Here is a 19,582-nt window from a genome sequence, read left to right as displayed (position 1 = left end):
CAGGTTGAAGTACAGACGATTGCATAAGTCGACAACGGACTGCTGTACCAATCCAGTACTCGTGGGAGTAAACAAAAGCACTGTGCCTGCCCCATCGAGAATACGACACACACCAACGGTAGCGGTAAAGCAGTATCAAACATAGACACAGATACATTTTGTCGAGGTTGACATTCTGAGAATATCTTGATTCCATTTCACTTTCATTCACAACGACCTTGTATCTTGCACTTCAAGGTTGACGGTACTCGTACAGTCCATCCGATATCTCACTGGACCCGTCCCTCAAGTTGAAGGTGTCTATCTACCTTTTCCGCATACCGTCGTCAAGGATACCCCCACGACCTAGATTTGATTCTGGTTGGATTGGTTTATGCTTTGTTAAGCTTTAAGATTGGGTGAGTTGTATTTGAATAGCTTCTTGTTCGTTCACCACGAGGTTCGATAAATGATAGGTGTATGACGAATATTGTCTCACCTTGCTCTTCTCCACTTTTCACCCACTCTACATCCTCCTTCCTTCCACATCATTGATTGATCCATCTTTTTATATCTTTTTGATCCCATCTTTCTGTGTCCCTTCACCAGGATCAAGGATCAAGGATCAAAGATCAAAAACAAGTTGAAAGGACTCGATCTGATATAGTCTCACGCACAGTCTTCCTCGTCACCGTCATTGAAGGTCCGTTCGTCATCCAACATTGCCCGCTCAAAACAAGAAAATTTCGACCATCACCTCCTCACCACATCTTCAACCTCAACAGACGTACATCCGCTATATATTCCCCCCATCCGTCGTTCATCCAAACCCAAGGTTAGCCACAATGTCACTACCCAACGCATTCGTCACGCTACTCACCACCCCCTCGTACCTCCCCGGTGCACTCGTCCTCCTCCACTCCCTACTTGACCTGCATCCCGCCCCGAGGGACTTCAAGATTGTTTGTCTTGTCACGCCTGAGACTGTCGATGCGAAGACTATAGGCGAGCTGAGGAAGGCAGGGTTCGATCTGGTCATTGGGGTGGAACCTATTGGGAGTGGGAGAGCAGGTCAGCAGGGACTGCATCTTATGGGTGGGTGGAGTAGCTTTTCTTTTCCCTTCATCACTCGTGCTTCTCCCACCTCCTCCATGACCGCTCATGCAGGGATTTAATCCTCAGAGAGGTTAGCTGATCCATCGGAATGTGTCTGCAGGCCGACCAGATCTGAATTTCGCTTTGACCAAACTCCACCTCTTCCGACTCCACCCCTTCTTCTCTACCCTCATCTACCTCGACGCCGATGTCCTCCCCCTCCGACCCCTCTCCCACTTATTCACCTCCACTAACCCGCATGTCCTCTCCGCATGCCCCGATACAGGCTGGCCAGACTGCTTCAACTCTGGTGTGATGGTAATCAGACCGCGTGAGTCAGATTGGGTAGGGTTGAAAGGGATCTTGAAGAGTGGTGAAGGGGATGACGGGATTTATAGGGAGAGTGAAGTGGGTAATGGAAGTTTTGATGGTGCGGATCAAGGGTTGTTGAATGAGTGGTTCAGTGAGGAGGGAGGTGGTGGGGAGTGGAACAGATTGCCTTTTACGTGAGTGGTATTGATCGTCACTTTTGTCCATGTACTTCTCATGACTGATGCTGCGGATGTATCTTGGTACTGACTGTGCATATCTCCCACTTTGTAGGTACAATGTCACTCCCTCTGCGGCATATACTTGGGCGCCAGCGTATAAGAGATACGGTCATAAGATCAGTAATGTTCATTTCATCGGATCGAATAAACCCTGGTCAAACCTCAATGGACGACCTGCTGGTATAAGTAACGTCAAAGGCAAAGAACCCTCCTATGACTGTAAGCTACCCCATCTGTCATCATCTCTTCGACTTGATAGCTTACATGATATGGATAGACCCGGCTCTGCTTGATCGATGGTACCACGTCTACGACACCCACGTCCGACCTTCTGCTGCTCATGAGCCTGACGTATCAAGACGATTCGCTGTTCCTGAGACTATCGCTGCATGGAACCAATCAGGTGCATCAGCTGGAGCGCCTCAACAACCAGCTGATCGACTGAATCTTGAAGAATTGAAAGCTGCTTCGGCTCATGGTGTACTCTCTTTCAAGACCGGTCAATACACCAGTTTACCCCTTGAAGGACGAGTCGACCTGTTGATGCCGAAACCTCAACCCAAGCCAGCAAGCATCACCTTACCGCCCTCGCCGCCTCCCGTCGACCCCACAGCACTCTCGTCTCCTCCGCTCGAAGCTGCTCCTCCGCCCCCGTCTATCCAGCAGCAGGTAACCCAACCTGCCGTATGGGACGCGGTACACTTCGCTCCTCCCGCTCATGGGAAACCGGAGATGTCAATTCGAATGGATACGATCTATCAGAATGCATGGGAACAACCGTCGAAGAGTCAATCGTCTTATTATTCTGCTCCACCTCCTCAGGCTGAACCTCAATATCCTACTTTGCCTGAGAACGTGAGGAAGGACGATTGGTATAAGCAGTTCACGGGATCAGTACCTGACCGATCTAGCGTTCATGCTGTCTTCCCATGGGAACAAAAGGGAAAGAGTAGACCCACGCCTGGAAGAGTATTCCCTAGAGGAGATTCGCCTCCACCTCAACAACAATCACAACCACAACGACCAACTGTTTTAGTCAGAGAACCTACGCCGGATTATCGAGCACCATCTCCACCTGTACAATCCCCTCCGGCTCGATCCATGGCTGAAGCTATGGCTTCATACACCAATGCATGGGATAACATACCTCAAATCAACAAATACGTTAGAAGGATGTCCGGTATGGGCATGTCAAAGGATATTAGGTCATTCACTTCTCATGGTGGATTGCAGTCTGTCCCGGGAACACCTAAGGGTGGAACCATTGATTTCTCGACGGGAAAACAGAGTAAAGGAAAGGGGAGAGAGGTGAATACCGGGTCATTGACTGATACGAGTGGTGATGGGGATGATGAAGGTGACGAGTCAGATGACGAGGATTCGTCGGAATCACCTGTGGTCTCTTCATCGGGTCAATTCGATTATCCCAATCACGAGAATTACAGAGACTCGTCCTCACAGACCGAATCGCCGAATACTGTGGACGCGAAAGTCCAGGTCGTACCCGGTGGAGGATCTTCTCCGGCAGTCAGGACCTTCCAATTGCATGCTCAACAACAACCCCAGGTCCAGCTGAGATCAGTCCCGTCCAGTGCTACACGAAGACAAAACAACAACAACAATAATCTGTCGTCTGAATCATCGACTTCATCAGATACCACCCCCAAACTTCTATCTCCTCCTTTCAACCAGACTCAGGCTTTGTCAGGCGGTCCATCAATCTTACAACCCCTTCCTGAGTATGGGTTTGACTTTAGAGGAAGTTCGTCCCATGGGCACGGTGGGAATGGTGGGAATGGCAATGGGAAGGGAAGTAGAGTATGGGATCCCAGTACAGATCCGGAGGCTAGGAAGAGGGACTCGCAAGAGGTTTTGAGTAGGTTTATGCGTGCTGGTGGATTTGGTAGTGGGAAGTAACCGGGATGGAGAGCGATACATGAACATAGATTTGATTTGTTGCTTTCTCCTCTTTGCTTTCTTACGGTTTTTTTCTTTTTCTTCGATGATAATTCAGTGTATATAATCTTCTCAGTGTTCGATTCATGGGTGCTTATCTTTACAATACATACAGACTTCTTTCTTTTTAACTCACATCTTTGGTGGAAATCAATACATGCAATCTCGCATTGTTCAGTCAGATTTAGGGTATACCAAGGAACAATCAGAATAATCATACCTAAACCTTCTTCTGAGCTTAAGGTGGTACACAGTATCCACGCGGCTATGTCATATGTCGCTATTTATGTAGGCATCTAGTCGAACCTTCCCGATGTATGGGCAACTCGTTTGGGATGGTCCTCGGTGGTAGCGGTTGGTCAATTTTACTTTCAATTGGGTCGATGGCTAATGGCTAAGTTGACCTTACGTCGCTGTCGTAAAGGCAAACAACAGCGTGGATAACCCATTGAAGCTCACCCAGGCGTCCCGGTGAATCTCGGTGGGACTGTCCTTGGGCCATTGAACCTGCAGAGGGGTCCAAATAAAAGATGTGATCTGAAAATTGATTTGATCGGCACGTATCAAGTTGATGATTATGGGATACTTGAGAAAGGACAAATTATTGCTCGACGGGAGATACTGCTTGTCATGTCGTTTTGGTAATATACTCTAGGTCCGTCGCCGAGTCTGATGGGAATGTACATGTCCTACGCCTGTAGGTCTAACATCTCAGGTCTGATATATGCTTTTGATATCTTGACAAGCTCCTTGATCATCATCCCACACGAACAACGTTGATTTGCCGAAAGGGGTAATAACCAGATGGAATGGGTTTTATCGGACAAATGGAGATACGAAGCATCTCCGCTGTTGTATGTTGTCTTTCGTTGGTAAACTCAATCTGATCCGGTTTGAGTGTGCCCCTCTCCACCTTCCTCCTCCTCTTCCTCATCCATATTCCTCTACACTTATCGACAAGACTCGCACCCAATATCCACAATAACTGATCTATCATCCTGTCCTGTCGATACCTCACTACCGGACACCACGATGTCAGGCCTAGCAGACCCATCAAGCGCGGGTGAACCCTCAGGCTCATCCGCCAAACCTTCACGTCGAGTCGCATATTACTATGACCAAGATGTGGGAAATTATACCTATTACCTCGGTCATCCAATGAAACCACATCGTATACGGATGGCCCATAACTTGATTGTCAATTATGGTCTGACCGACGAAGTGGAGGAAGATGCTCCGGACTTGGAGGGGGAAGGGAAGAGGGAGATGAATGATGATTTACCGGGTTTGGCACCTGAACATAAGTTTGTGAAGAATAGTTTGACAGGGTCGAGGAGTAAACATATGCAGGTGTTTGTGAGTTATCTCAGCTGATGACATATCTTCCCCTGAACATAAGAGAAGAAAGACAGTGGCTGATGCATTGTTCGGTGGCTTCGTAGAGACCCCACAGAGCAACTAAAGCTCAGATGACTCGTTTCCACACAGACGAGTATATCGAGTTCTTGGAGAATGTCACGCCTGAGACGGCCGAGGCTATGACTGGTGGTGGAGTGCGATGTAAGCCCGCCTGTCTAATAGTGCACTGTAGACGTATAACTTATCTCCATAGTTGGGCCAACAGGTTTGATAGGAGAAGATTGTCCAGCTTTTGATGGGTTGTTCGAATTCTGCTCCATCTCAGCTGGAGGGTCCTTAGGTGAGCTATCACCCTCGTGCAGATACCCGATTTGCAGCTTACGATTGTTGATCCTTGCAGGCGGCGCTGAAAGGCTTAATTCCGGTGCAGCAGATATAGCTATCAATTGGGCTGGGGGGTTACATCATGCTAAGAAGACTGAAGCGAGTGGATTCTGTTATGTGAATGACATGTAGGTGTTTCACTTTACCTCTTTATTGGTGTCGGGCGTTTGACTGACGTGTTGCTTCGTGTAGTGTTCTAGGTATTCTTGAACTATTGAGGTATGTCAGCTTTTCAGTACTTGATGGACCTTCAGCTGATTATGTGTAATTAGGATACATCCTCGAGTACTTTACATAGATGTAGATGTGCATCATGGAGATGGAGTGGAAGAGGCTTTCTACACCACAGATAGAGTCATGACTTGCTCCTTCCATAGGTTTGGAGAGTTTTTCCCTGGTACGGGCGATGTCAGGGTGAGTTGACAGATCGAGAATATTTTGGCGGACATCAACTGACATATTTTGTTTGAACAGGATGTGGGAATGAAGAGGGGTAAAGGTTATGCAGTGAATGTACCGTTGAGAGATGGAATAACGGATGAATCGTATCATACTATCTTCAAGCCTGTAAGTTTATTCACTGTATACGATATACATGGACAAATACTAATGTATCGGAATGACTAGGTCATTCAACATATCATGGACTACTTCAGACCAGGGGCAGTGATCTTACAGATGGGTGCAGATAGTTTATCGGGTGACAAGCTAGGAGGATTCAACTTGACACTGGATGGTGAGCTACCTAAGTGCGGGCAAAGACTTATAGCTGACAACGTCATAGGTCACGGAGAATGTACGAAATTCGTTAAGAGCTTTGGAGTGCCCGTTATGATGTTGGGAGGTGGTGGTTATACGACGTGAGTTGAATCTCGTTCGGGGAGCCGAGTCGATGTTGCAAGCCGGTGCTGATTCTACTCCTATCAGGAAAAACGTCGCTCGAGCTTGGACGAACGAGACTGCTGTCATGTGTGGGAAGACATTACCAGAGGATCTGCCGTACAATCAGTAGTGAGCCAAATTTCACCCAGGCTATACTAATTCCGTTGGCGGGTATTTGAAAACTGATATATTCGCTTTAGTATGGAATATTATGGGCCGAGATACAAGTTGGAGGTGTTACCGAACAATACCGATGATCATAACGCACCTGAATATCTGGATAAGATCAGGTAAGTTGCATCTTCCTTGCGTTGAAATAATCAGGCTGATGTAACACATTTCGGATTTAGGACTCAAGTCATCGAGAATTTGCGCAATCTGCCACATGCACCTTCAGCACAGATGCGTCAGATACCCTCGCAAACCATCTCTCAGGCTATAGGATTGACCAAGGAGAATGATCAGATTGATCCGGATGACGAGATCGAGATCAGGCTGAAGAGTGAGTGAAACATCTTCTCTCGGCTGATTGATGAAGGAGAGAGGGATTTTGCGACGATATCGAGATCATCCTTCTTCACTTCTTTCCTCTCATCCATGCGATCGGATTGGGTGAGTAGGCTAAACATGCTGATCATAACCCCACATCACAGAGTTCATGCAAGACAAACAGCTCAATGGCGGATATACGCCGCATGAATCGGACGACGAAGATGTTCCCATGAACGGTGATTTAGATTATGACGATTCAGCCTATTCGATACCCGGTCGACATCGCCGTCAAGGATTGAACGGATTACCCAGAAGAGCACTACCATCCAGAATCATCAATGGGAATAAGAGGAATAATACGTTGAATGGGCAATTCGAAGACGAAGATGATGAAGAGGATCCATGTGGAGTAGGGAGAAAGAAGAAGAGATCGTTCTTCAGTAACAAACATGCTAAGAATGGTGTACAGGGTTTGGTGAATAAGAAGCTGAATGGTCTCAATGCGTTGACAGTGGGGAATGGAGGGATAGTGGAATTTTGGAAGGAGAATGGATCGATTAATGGTGGAGGTGGGGGTGGGGTGTCGAGGGGTGAAAGTCCGATGAGTGTGGTTTAGACTGAGCCAGATGTAAGATGGGGTTAAGTGGGATGAGAAGCGTGTATCATTGGGTGATTTGTCAATCTTTTCCTTGTAGAGTTTTTCTGTTTTGCGTCTTCTTGATTATCTCTTGATTGTGGTTTTATGGGGGTCATGTATATTCATATCGTCATTGTGATCTCACATAGTCAGATGCCGTCGGTCATTGCAAGCTACTCAGTGTAGCTGTGTGTGTATGTGGCTGCGTTAGTGCAATCAATCACATTCATCGACACTCGTCGTCAAGATTTGGTGTTTTCGGCCCCGATGATGTGTTCCTCTATATAACGGCTAAGGGCGATCACATCTCATGGAGTACCTGGACACATACGAGATACAAAGGTACAATCATCCATAAATCATCAATCCACGCCGAAAGGCCAATGATGATGATGATGGCGGTCAAGCACCAAGATGAACAAACATACGAGGCAACTCACTCCTGCACAAGCACGGATCATTCACGTCGTTAGCTCTCTTTTGATCAGATCTCGCCGCTGCTTCCGATCTTTGATCAATAATACTCACCCCCACTATATACATTCGGGAGGGGTACGTAGAGATGCCCCACGTGAAACGAAGGCCGATGCATGGACAAATGGGACTGCTATACCTTCATGAAAGCTTTCAACTGTGAATCGGCTTACTCATTATGAACTGGCGGATTGACGGATTGATGGACGATGCAGACGCTCGATACCATCTTTCAAGCAATCAAATTAAGCTTCAATGGATCTAGGACTAGGAACATGGCGTGTTGAGGACCACGGATCACTTTGATCGGTCATTGCATCAGGTGGTAGGGCGTGTTTCTGGGCATACTGTACTCTTGAGAAGCAGAAAATCCAATCAGAATGTACTGTATATAATCCGGATGGGAAGCAGACATCGATGATTATCTAACTTGACGCCTCCTGTACTTGTTTCATCAAACCGACATCACATCATGTCGGGATATAACGACCACCCAATGGATATCAACCAGATCATGTGGATGGCTGTCAACTCGAACCCGGGAAAAGCTTTGGTAAGTCTTCTCCCTTCCCTGTATCCTACACGCACCAAGCTTCAAGCTGAACTGGGTCGCCCACTCTTATATAACTCAGTGGTGGAACACTTTCGCACTAGTCATCCAAGCTTGGATAGTCAGCTCAATCATCACAAAGACGTTCCAGTACTTCGAATACTTCAAACAATCAGACACCAAGCTGTTTTTGCTGTTGATAGGAACGGGATGTGCTTTGAACGTGTGAGTGGGTCTTACACCACATGTACCAATGTACCTCTGTCCCGTCGCTGACTTGCTTTCTTGGTCTCGGTGGGTGTAGTGGCTCCCTTGGGATAACGTTCGCAGAGATGTACAGATTGGTATACCATGCAGAGAGAGAGTTTCACACGGTATTTAGATTTGTGTTATTCGGCGATAATGCCATCATGCTCCTTGGGGGGATATTCAACTTGACTTGTGGGATGTACTATGCTTCGAGGGTTTGGAGGGTGAGTCTGCCTTTGCTTATCGGGCACAGCAGAGGGATGCATCATGTGTAGCTGACGGACAGCTCGTTACGATCTGTACGTGCTTTCCCGTAGATGACCAATCGTAGATTATGGGTCATACCTCTCCTGGCTATCGGTCTCTGCGCCCCATTCGGAGCATGTCTAGCGTAAGCGCTCTTGACTCTCCTACTTCATTATTGGTATGATCAGAGAAGAGCGCTGGGCTGATCCGACTCGTCGCACTCTACCCTGCAGAGTCGTAGCGAAAGGGTACAAACTCCCCATCCTCGTACCCGAAAATCTCCCAAAACTACAACCCTTCTTTATGGACTTTGCACGAATCAACAAAATCTGGGGAGGCATGTCTCTCGCTATGGATGGGATCCTATGTATCACTCGTAAGTTTTGCTTTTCCACCATTACCAAAAAGTTCATCTCGTGTGCCTCGTTGAACTAATGGGATGTTTCTCAGTGACGATTCTGCTTATGAGGTCGAAGGAGAGCGTGTTTGCGAATGAGACGAGGCTGCTTCATAAGCTTGTATCGCTGATGTATGAGTCTATGTAAGTCTAATTTACCCATGGTCGTATCTACTTCGACCTCGCGGCGACGGCGGATGACCTGATTTTACTTGGGATGAAAGGCTCCCACCAGTCATCTTTCTGATCATCGCCCAAGCAAGCGGTAACATGCAAGGAGCACCTAACAGTGAGTGATCTTTCTCTCCAAGCCCAATCCCGGGCACGAACGACACGACCTGACCACAGCTGATATGTCGGTTCACCGCTCCAACCTTAGCTGACTGGCGAAAATTCGTTGTAATCTGCATACCAGGCCTCTACTTCCATTCCGTCCTTTCAGCGCTGGTAAGCCGACAAACCATCCGAGGGATGCTTGAAGCCCGATTATCCTCAGAGGGAGTCAAAGCTACTTCAAAGGGAAGTGGGGGTGTGTATGCCTCGTTCTCTTATCCTTCCTCCTCGCGCGATGGGGCTGGAACTCTCACCGTCGATCGGTCTAAGATTTCTGGTGAGGGGGAGTATGAGATGAGTTCTAAGGAGGGGAGTGTGAGTTTTTTCTTCTTACTGTACATCTACCCGGAAGAGACAATCCATAAAAGCTGAATACTGTATGTCTTGGTGCGCCAGGTTGAGCAGAACGTCAAGATTTCAAGACTTGAATCTCACCGTTCAGGCCATCCTTTCCTGTCGTCTGTCAATAGCAAGTCTGAAGCGCATCGGAATTGAACACATAGAGTATTCATGGATATACGAAGCAGCTACGAACGCGTGGGGATAGTGTAAATGAATCTAATTAGGGAATGAGGCAATGAGCTGTCCGTAGATCAAATAATGGAAATGCAAGAAAGGTCTGACTAATTCTGCGTTAATTGTCCTTATGCAATGTTTCTACCGTACCGTACGGGCAGATCGGAACATGCGGTGCACGTCATCCCCACATGGTTGTTCGTCAAGACCATGATGAAAGCACTGCCCTGTCCACTTCAATCTCCGCCTCGGAAGAAGTTGCCACTTATCATTTGATTCCGAGGCTGTTATTTGAGATGGTTTGATAAGATTGTTATTGTGCATGTGGCGGCGATCACATGTCACGGAGTGTGCCCTCTCCCACACAGACACACACAAACGGATGGACTGTATCTATACATGAAGCATTGAGATACAGGTACAGGTACAGCCGATCAAAAGGACGTTCTCGGAAAGCTTGCCAAAGTTATCGAACCACGCCATGTATGCCGAATAGCCATTTATCATTGTGACGCAAGGAAGAACGTGCACACAAAGCTGATCCTTTTAAACACAAACACACGTTACACATTCACATGCACAGATCGTTTTATCATAGCATGCACAAGGTCAGGTACCATCAGTGGCGTGTCCTTTGATGTTGTGACTCTGCTGTATCCCGCATTTTGTTTCCGAGTGACACCAATAAATATGTCAGTATGAACAAATACAACACAGACACACAGCAAGGCAACGTATCTGCTCTCTGCTTTACATAGGTACAGTTACATCTACATACACACTGTATCCTCAAGATAAAAGTATAATCCACACACAATCAGATAAACACATGGACGGAAATGGCTTTATCGATCTGTTCTAAGCAGCCTGACTAGCTTTGGTGCTGTCAATTGCATCCGAACGTACCACCTTTGATCTCCTACACACAACAGCATCCACATCGTTCGATGTCCTTCAACACAAACACAAAGAGGCAGAGGGCCATTCGATAGAAACAGATTGATTGTGTTGAAGGAAGTCTTTGTATGCTTCTCCTTCGAGGCTGAAGATAAGGTGGGTTTATCAAAGGTATCGAGATTCCTTCGAGATGTACGAGTACCGTGTCCATCTGTCATGACTCCAAGGGGGAGTGTTGAGTCAGACGAAAGCTATATAAAGGGTGGTAGAGACGAGTAACGGGACCAGCATCCATATCCTCTTCATCCTCCTCAAACACTACTCCTCTATCCCATACACTCTCTCCAGTACAACTTATCATGTCGGAATACGGAAACTACCCAGTCGATCTCAGTGAGATCCTATGGATGTCCCTCGCTTCCAACTCTGAAAAAGCCATTGTGAGTCGCACAAGATCCCGCATTCACCTGAACATAGGTGTATGCTGACCTTAAACATACGTATATGTACAGTGGTGGAGCACCTTCGCCATCGTCCTTCAGTCATTCATCGTCGGATCAATCATCTCCAAGACATTCCAGTACTTTGAGTACTTCAAGAAGAGCGATAATCAGATTTTCCTCGGTTTTATCGGTCTGGGATGCGCCCTGTGCATGTGAGCACATCCCCTCTTTTGTCTTATGTGTTTCTCATCAAACAGTAGCTGATAAAGTACATCTTGATGGTAGTGGTACACTCATGGTAACCTGTGCGGAGATGTACAAGCTCATCTATCATGCCAAAACTGAATTTCACACGATATTCCGATTCATATTCTTCGGGGATAACACCATCTTGCTACTGGGTGGAATTTTCAATTTTACGGGTGGTATGTACTATGCCTATAGAGTCTGGAAGGTGAGTATCATATTCCTCGCATTCTCTCCGATTTTGTCCAGGCTAGCATACCGTATGAGATGAGAGCTGATATGAGGTGACTGTAGATGTGCAACAGGAAATGGTGGGTTATTCCCCCATTAGCAATCGGTCTATGTGGTCCCTTTGGAGCCTCTTTAGCGTAAGTCAAGTGCCCCTCACTCAGAAATTACCAATACAGAATTCAGGAGTGTTGATATACCGAAAACGCAGCGTCGTGGTGAAAGGATATCAACTCCCCATCCTCATCCCTCAAAACCTCGGCCAACTGGGACCTTACTTCGCCGATTTCGTACATACCAACAAGATATGGGGAGGTATGACCCTCAGTATGGACGCTACGTTGTGTGTCACCTGTGAGCTCGGCCCAAAGCCTACCTGGCCAGTGAGAGGACCAACTGATCTTGACCTGATGCTAGTGACGATACTTCTGATGAGATCGAAGGATAGTGTTTTCGCCAATGAGACGAGACTATTTCATAAGCTCATGGCGTTGATGTACGAGTCTATGTGAGTCGCATCGTACTTAGACGAACGCATCTCGAGGGGATGCTGATCCAATGGATGATATAGGTTCCCACCGGTCATCTTCCTCATCATCGGTGAAGCAAGCGGTAACATGGAAGGTGCACCGACGAGTGAGTTTCCCAATCTACAGGGTCTACACCAACTACTTGGTCCAAAATACTGTACTTGATTCTGAGCTGAGCTAACGATGTCGACCCCACCCGACCTTCAGCCGACTGGAGGAAATTCGTCGTGACCTGCATCCCATGCCTATACTTCCATTCCGTCCTCTCAGCACTAGTCAGCCGACAAACCATAAGGGGTCTACTAAACTCCAAGCTCGCTTCCGAGGGTGTCAACGTACTCTCGAATGGTACAGGCGGTACGGGTGGAGGAAAGAAGTTCGTATATCCCAGCTCGGCCTATCCTATGGGTTCGGAAGCTGCTCTGAACAGCTTCAATTCTACGTCGAAACATGCCGAGGAGGGACGAGGTTACTGGAATGATCAGGTGGAGGTGGTGGAGAGGAAGTCGGATAATGGGAGTGTGGTGACTGTTCCCGGACCTTTGGTTAAGGTAAGTGTCAATGTTTTGTCCTTTCTCTTCTCGGACTCGGAGAGGATCACTGAATAGAGTATGGCTGGGTATCGTCTACATTTGGTTTATGGACCAAGCTGATATGAGTACTGTATCGGTGGACAGATCGAGCACGAACAGAACTCTGCGGTATCTGAACCTGATTCCTACGCCTCGGGTCATCCTCACCTCTCACCAGTCGACGGGGTCTCAACGGCTAATAGGGATAGACCCAATCGATTGACTGGGCCTTGAGCGGGGTGGTCTATGATTGATGGGTTTGATTCAAGGGACAGAGAAGAGGAGAGGAGATAGTGGAAAGCGTGACGTGCAGGGTGGTATTGAGTATACTGTGAGTATCATAATCGGAATTTACTAGAATGGACGATTGATATCTTGAAGGAGTGTCTCTATTATCTGTCTTTCTATCTGTCTTCAATCTTCTAATCAATTCGAGTTTATATCTTATCTACGGGCAAAGGGAAAGGGACTATGCAGTGAATATCTAAAGTGTCAACGGAACGTCAGATAATCGTATCCAATGAAGTACAGTGTCCAACGACCAGAATGACCATATGATCTTCTGCGTGCACCAGTACAAATGTGACACTCTCTCTTGATGTCTGCTTCCCCACATGACACAACCCGTTTCCATCCGATTACATGAAGACAAGAGATCGTACAAATCAACTATAATAAATGCCAAAACAACAACACTGTTAAGGGGTTATACAAGGTATATTCCTGAGAATGACAAATAACAAATCCGGATATATGATAAAAAACTGAACCAATCCAAGACACAAGACTTTGTGATCCAACGCCCACTGCCTCACCTCGCCCTCCTCTCCCCCTCACCAGGCCTAAAACTAATAACCTCCAAACAAGTCCTCCCCTCCCTCTGACAAAGCAATACCACTCGATCAGCCCTGAACCCAATCCTCCAAACTGCATCGCAAGGTCTCGTGAGTTCACGGATGAATCTCCCGGAATTCACATCCCACAGTTTGACTCGCCCATCGTTCCCACCGGAAACTATGAATTTGTCGTTGAATTGAAGACATGTTACGGAGTTATCGTGCGCGCACAGACGGTGGAGGGTCGAGAGGTTATTGAGGTCAAATATAATTACTCGGCCGTCTGAACCGCCTGTTATGAGGCGGTTGGAAGATAGTTGGAGTTGGCCTACGAGGGCGGTGTGGCCTTGGAGGAGGGCTAGGCATTCGCTGAATGAAGGTAGAGAGGGGTATTAGCTCAGGTATACTCGCTTCGGATATCAAGTGGATAGAAATGAAGTGGAAAGAGGGGGTGTCGTAGGAACGACTTATGATGTGGTCCAAGCAAATACCAACTCACCCAGTTACACCACTCCAAACCCTGATCGTACTATCCAAACTTCCCGTAACCACCGTCTGCCCATCAAACGCCACCGAGTAAATCTGATGATAATGACCCCTAAGCGTATGTAGACAAGCTCCCGTATCAAGATCCCATATCTTCGAGGTATAATCGTAACTACCCGAAACGGCCTTATTGCCAGCAATCTCCACACACCTGACAGACTCCTCGTGGCCCTCTAGCACATGCAACAAAAAGCCATTCTCTATATCCCATACTCTGAGATTATGGTCTCTCGAACCGGATATGGCCACTGGTCGTCGGTCAAGCACTTTCAAACATCTTATAGTGGATGTATGACCTCTCATTGAATGGAGTAATTCACCGGTATCGAGGTTCCACACTTTCACTTCTTTGTCGCATCCTGCCGAGACTACTAGGTTGTTCTTGTTACCTTTCCATCCTCTCGCACATCCACAGGGATCGCTTGAGCGCTGTTTCTTTCCATTCCCATTGGGTTCTTCGGGTGTATATGAATCAGGGTTGGAAAAGGTGTTATTACCGATACCTAATCCTAGTAGGGCATTGGTACCGCTGTTGTTGGAGGTAGACGAGAATCCCATAGCTGTGTTTGGTCTGACGGGATGATACTGATAATGATCCGAAGAAGAGATTTGAGTATTGGCAAATATTCCACCTGGTGAGTTCGAGTTCAAGCCACCACTACCGCTAAACAACGCTTGACTCAGAGGAGGATGTCTTTCCGTCGTAGGTCCACCGGCAAAAGAGGATCTCCTGGATTGTCCATTATCGCGATAACTGTCTGAAGCTTTGTTCAGGTTACTAGACCATAGGTTATCATTATTGCTTTGATCGGTGATATCGCGATTGTGGACCTGGTCATCCTCGTCTTCATCTTCTTGGTTGTTATTGCCGTTCGGAGAAGCGGATACAAGTACCATTGCCCATACCCCTTGTCGATGTCCTAGTAGTGACCGGAGATAGGTCCCGGTCACCGCGTCAAACACGTGGATCTTGTTGTTTGCCATTCCTACTACGATGTGGGAATCATCGAAACATAGTGTAGTCACCACGGCGTCGTCGGAAGATACGTGGTTGGCTAGGATACGACCGCCAGAGAGCCAGTTGGATTCTATGAGAGCGAGGGCAAGTCAGGTAAGCAATCTATTTCTATCTACGAATTGCATTTGATCTGTATGTTAAAAGGTACAATGCGAGAATGACAGGGCCATCGAGGTCAAGGTTTCACCCAGAACAGACCAACTCACCAGTCAGATATGCATTCTTGAATCTACCTTTGAACGTCCCATCTTCCCTATCCTTCAACCTCGACGCAGTACTACTAGCCAGATTCAATACTCTTCGTTCCAATCCAAATGGCGTCGCTCGATTGATGCAAGATTGCGAACCACCTTTGGTGAGTACTACTGTAGCAGCACTGCCATTTGAAGCATTTGGTGTCTTGCTGTTAGCGGTGGTGTTGGAAGTGGTTGGTGAGATAGTCGAGGTGTTTAAGCTGTTAACGGAAGTTTGGGTACTTCTCCGTCTGATACCGATACTGGGTCTACTGGGATTGGTGAAAGCATTGGGCGGAGGGGGATTAGGGAAATTATGTCTGTCAAAGAGATCTTTCCAAGTTTGTTCGTCCTGTAGAAGCTGGTTCCAGTAATTTGAAACTTGAGCTGCTCTTGCTAGAGTCTTGGGTTCATCCACCTACAACATCAACAGAGTGTCAGCTGAGACCCTCCACAGATGACAGATCTCAAATGGGTGCAAAGGTACTTACAAAGCTCAAGCAATGCAATGCTAGTTCCGCTGGTAACTCCCTTAAGAAATCGCGTCGGAGTAGAGGCTCGATCTTACGTGATACCACCAATGCCTCGTTCAGCCTCAATTCACCAATCAATGAATTGAGGAATGAAAACCGCTGAGTGGGTGATAGGGTAGTAAAGGATTGTAAGATATCTTGAGGATCGACAACTGGCATCTGTCAGCACAAGCGGTTGCTTTCACGGTGATTGATGGTAAGATACGCACCTTCAACATCACGACGCTTGCCCTTCCCCTTCCACAGCTGATCCATCATCTCCTCGTCATCTGAACTTGCATCTTCCCGAAACACCCTTCTATCTCTCGGACTAGGACTCGGCGCAGGAGTAGGTGGACTCAGATTATTACTTGATGTTTGGGCGACTCCCAATGGACCAGGCGAAGGGGTGGGCAGGGGTATAGGCTGTGAATTGATGGAGAGAGACGATAATGCTATGGTCGCATCACGGGGGAATGAGGAGGTGAGAGGTGTATGTGATGGTGGTGAGGGGGGTGGTCTGGTCCAATGTGGTTGTTGTGGTATCAAGGGGAGGGTGGATGGTCGTGTAGGTTGAGATGGGGATTTGGATGACATTGCTGTCTAATTGAGATGATGAGTCGATCAACGACGATGATGGGGATGTGTCAAGACAGGTAACAAGCAGAGCAGAGCAAAGCGAAAGCACAGATGTAACACAGGTATGTAAGATGGTATGGTTGATGAGTTGGGGATGTTAACAATAGGTTAGATGAATGAACGTTTGATCTCTATTTGCTCTTATTCAGTTGGTCATGCCTGATTATCAATTCAGTAGTCCATCATATGCCGGACTGGCCCGATCAACAGTACAACCAGCAACGGGATCAAATTGGTATATCTGGGTTATTAACCCCCCTTGTGCCACCACGAGTGTCACAGCGAGGATATGTTGATAGAAGTCACTACCATCAGAGCATGTATTCCGGAGACATCTTGAGGTGGGGAGCCAGTCATGCAATGTCTAGTTCTTTCTGGCCGTCGACCAAGCACAATTGTGCACCCAATAATGATGATGCCGAGACGACTGGGATAAAACACAAAGCGCACCTAGCTCGCGTCCGCTCAAAGTGCCACTTCCACTTTCACTTTCACTGTATGAGTGAGTCCTCAACTACGATTTCCACGTTGACTGCACCACCACACTACCACACCGCGTCAATTAAAACCATCATTTCAACTCATCATCATCTTCAGCTCACGTCGAGTACATACCATATCTACCTATTTACCTTCTACAATCCAGATAGAAACACCTCGCTATCATGGATCCCACAAAGGCTCAAACGATAGCGACATTCGCTCATCTCAAATCGCAAAAGGCTAACAAGGTGGGTTTTGATATTCTGATTGGAAAAACACGTCCTCCTATTTCGCTCTTTGCATATCCCCTCTCTGTCAGCTCATACTCGGATGTCAATCAACATAAGGAGCTGACTGGCATCTAATTCTGTCATCCATAGCAATGCTTCGACTGCGGTGCTAAGAACCCAACTTGGACGTCAGTCACGTTCGGTATTTATCTGTGTTTGGACTGTTCATCGGTTCATCGTAATCTGGGTGTACACATCTCTTTTGTCCGGTAAGTACAGTTCCATACGCGCCTTTGCGACCCATGTCTCTCACGACCGCCCTATCTCAGTCTACTGCTTCCATGTCTTGAGAAAAACCTTACTGTCGTTGGTAGTTGAGGTGTAATGCTAATTCAACTTCTGAACTAGATCTACCAACCTCGACTCCTGGTCTCTCCAACAGCTCCGTACCCTCAAAGTAGGAGGTAACGGCCCGATCCGAGAATTCTTCACCAAGCATGGCGGTGCCAACCTCCTTCCTCCAGCTAACAGCGATGCAAGAGGTAGATACACCAGTAGACAAGCGGGGCTGTACAAGGAGGAATTGGCTAGACGTATCGCCGAGGATGCTACGAGGTGAGTATCATTTAGATTCTGTCCTTGACTTCTCATGTCGCTTCTGGGTTATGACCAATATGGCTGATGTGAATATATAGAAACCCCCATGGAATTCACATAGACGGCCTTGAACTCACCCCCCTTGCCTCACCCTCAAAAGCAGCAGGCGACGACGACTTCTTCTCAACATGGGACAAACCCTCTCCAGCATCATCCAAACCCGCCTCTCCAGCTCCAGGCGCAACCCCCAAATCAGCAGCTCCACCCTCAATAGGATCCGGACCCAAACCCACTACAGGTCCCCGAACAGTAACTTCCTCAGCATTGCGTTCGGGCACCTCGACCAGACCAGTAGCCTCATCAAGGCTATCGTCATCTACCACCCCATCTTCTACCGGCGCTACCTCCGGAGGAGGCAAGTTGAGTAAGCTCGGAGCCAAGAAGGCAGCTACATCTATCAACTTTGAGGAGGCTCAACGTAAAGCCCTAGAAGAGGAGGAGAGGATCAAGCGATTGGGATACGATAAGAAGAAGGAAGAGGAGGAAGCTAAAGCCTTGAAAGAGAGGGAGGCAGAGGAGAAAAGAAAGGCCCAAGCTGCTTCTTCGTCGAGAAGCTCTACCCCTCTGAGCAGCGTACCGAGGAGAGAGGAGAGTAAGCCTGCGCCGGTGAAATTGGGATTCGGGCAGGTCGCGGGGCAGGCTGCTCCCGCTCAGAGCAAGACGTGGGTGTTGTGTCTTTCTCCTTATCGTGTGAACCCGTTGTTGCTGGATACGAGACATCGTCCACCCTGCAGTCATTGCTGGCCGTGGCAAGTGCTGATCATCTTGTTTCTTTCGCATAGACGAGCCCCTGTAGCAGACGACGTACACGTAGCAAGAGACAAATTCGGGAACCAAAAAGGTTAGTCCACTTCTCTCACAAGTCACACCCAATTGCCCCTTGCTTCCTACTCCAACCTATCATACAGGGGTCCGTACAACGCACATATACTAACATAACACAAAACGCAGGTATCTCCTCGGATATGTACTTCGGTCGAGGGACGTACGATCCCCAAGCCACCTCTGAAGCTCAAACCCGACTCCGCGATTTCCAAGGCGCCACTGCCATCTCCTCTAACGCCTATTTCGGACGACCAGAGGAAGAAGAGGATGATGGGTACGGAGGACCTGCAGGCCACGGCGGAGCTGGGGGGGATGGGTTGATGGATAACGAAACTGTGCAAGGGCTTGAGAGGAACATCAGGGATATCGCGGGCAGGGTTATGGCTAATCCGGATGTGCAGAATTTGGGGGATCAAATTAGGATGGGAGCTTTGAAGGTGAGTGGGATGCCTCTTTGGCATTATCAGGTTGTGTGAGAGGGAGAAGGGAATTTGTCGATCGATGAGAATAGTCGCTGATTCGGTTGTGATAGTTGTCCGATTATCTATCCTCTTTCGAAGGTCAAGGTCGATAAATTCTACACTGTC

The 19,582-nt window shown here is 47.6% G+C and overlaps 6 protein-coding genes across 6 annotated transcripts; 5 read left to right on the top strand and 1 right to left on the bottom strand.

Annotated features, from left to right (window-relative positions):
• Positions 1 to 824: 824 nt before the first annotated feature.
• I302_103433 (uncharacterized protein) lies at positions 825 to 3,542 on the top strand (the record flags this gene model as incomplete). Its single annotated transcript, XM_065869670.1, has 4 exons — positions 825 to 1,074; positions 1,196 to 1,580; positions 1,678 to 1,844; positions 1,903 to 3,542. The coding sequence occupies 4 exons, from the start codon at positions 825 to 827 to the stop codon at positions 3,540 to 3,542; spliced, it is 2,442 nt and encodes an 813-aa protein (XP_065725742.1).
• Positions 3,543 to 4,613: 1,071 nt separating this feature from the next.
• On the top strand, positions 4,614 to 7,314 carry I302_103432 (uncharacterized protein; the record flags this gene model as incomplete). The annotated part of the gene is made up of 13 exons (XM_019188799.1): positions 4,614 to 4,937; positions 5,024 to 5,141; positions 5,206 to 5,280; positions 5,341 to 5,452; positions 5,517 to 5,543; positions 5,597 to 5,738; positions 5,799 to 5,891; positions 5,952 to 6,060; positions 6,109 to 6,184; positions 6,252 to 6,335; positions 6,407 to 6,496; positions 6,557 to 6,708; positions 6,860 to 7,314. 13 exons carry the CDS (start codon positions 4,614 to 4,616, stop codon positions 7,312 to 7,314), a joined length of 1,857 nt encoding a protein of 618 aa, XP_019048361.1.
• A 967-nt stretch (positions 7,315 to 8,281) lies between these two features.
• On the top strand, positions 8,282 to 10,079 carry I302_103431 (uncharacterized protein; the record flags this gene model as incomplete). Its single annotated transcript, XM_065869669.1, has 9 exons — positions 8,282 to 8,362; positions 8,442 to 8,584; positions 8,664 to 8,832; positions 8,926 to 8,999; positions 9,088 to 9,230; positions 9,305 to 9,395; positions 9,476 to 9,540; positions 9,631 to 9,899; positions 9,981 to 10,079. The coding sequence occupies 9 exons, from the start codon at positions 8,282 to 8,284 to the stop codon at positions 10,077 to 10,079; spliced, it is 1,134 nt and encodes a 377-aa protein (XP_065725741.1).
• Positions 10,080 to 11,356: 1,277 nt separating this feature from the next.
• I302_103430 (uncharacterized protein) lies at positions 11,357 to 13,250 on the top strand (the record flags this gene model as incomplete). The annotated part of the gene is made up of 9 exons (XM_019188797.1): positions 11,357 to 11,437; positions 11,510 to 11,652; positions 11,726 to 11,894; positions 11,981 to 12,054; positions 12,126 to 12,268; positions 12,332 to 12,422; positions 12,486 to 12,550; positions 12,652 to 12,995; positions 13,122 to 13,250. 9 exons carry the CDS (start codon positions 11,357 to 11,359, stop codon positions 13,248 to 13,250), a joined length of 1,239 nt encoding a protein of 412 aa, XP_019048359.1.
• Positions 13,251 to 13,827: 577 nt separating this feature from the next.
• Positions 13,828 to 16,758, bottom strand: I302_103429 (uncharacterized protein; the record flags this gene model as incomplete). The annotated part of the gene is made up of 5 exons (XM_019188796.1): positions 13,828 to 14,221; positions 14,352 to 15,486; positions 15,623 to 16,067; positions 16,141 to 16,334; positions 16,392 to 16,758. The coding sequence occupies 5 exons, from the start codon at positions 16,756 to 16,758 to the stop codon at positions 13,828 to 13,830; spliced, it is 2,535 nt and encodes an 844-aa protein (XP_019048358.1).
• Positions 16,759 to 17,465: 707 nt separating this feature from the next.
• Positions 17,466 to 19,569, top strand: I302_103428 (uncharacterized protein; the record flags this gene model as incomplete). Its single annotated transcript, XM_019188795.2, has 7 exons — positions 17,466 to 17,531; positions 17,664 to 17,782; positions 17,922 to 18,128; positions 18,209 to 18,832; positions 18,953 to 19,011; positions 19,122 to 19,432; positions 19,528 to 19,569. 7 exons carry the CDS (start codon positions 17,466 to 17,468, stop codon positions 19,567 to 19,569), a joined length of 1,428 nt encoding a protein of 475 aa, XP_019048357.2.
• Between the last annotated feature and the right edge of the window lie 13 nt (positions 19,570 to 19,582).

Source organism: Kwoniella bestiolae, chromosome 2 (assembly GCF_000512585.2).
Source record: "Kwoniella bestiolae CBS 10118 chromosome 2, complete sequence".
Classification (NCBI taxonomy): domain Eukaryota; kingdom Fungi; phylum Basidiomycota; class Tremellomycetes; order Tremellales; family Cryptococcaceae; genus Kwoniella; species Kwoniella bestiolae.
This window is presented reverse-complemented; position numbering and strand designations above follow the sequence as displayed.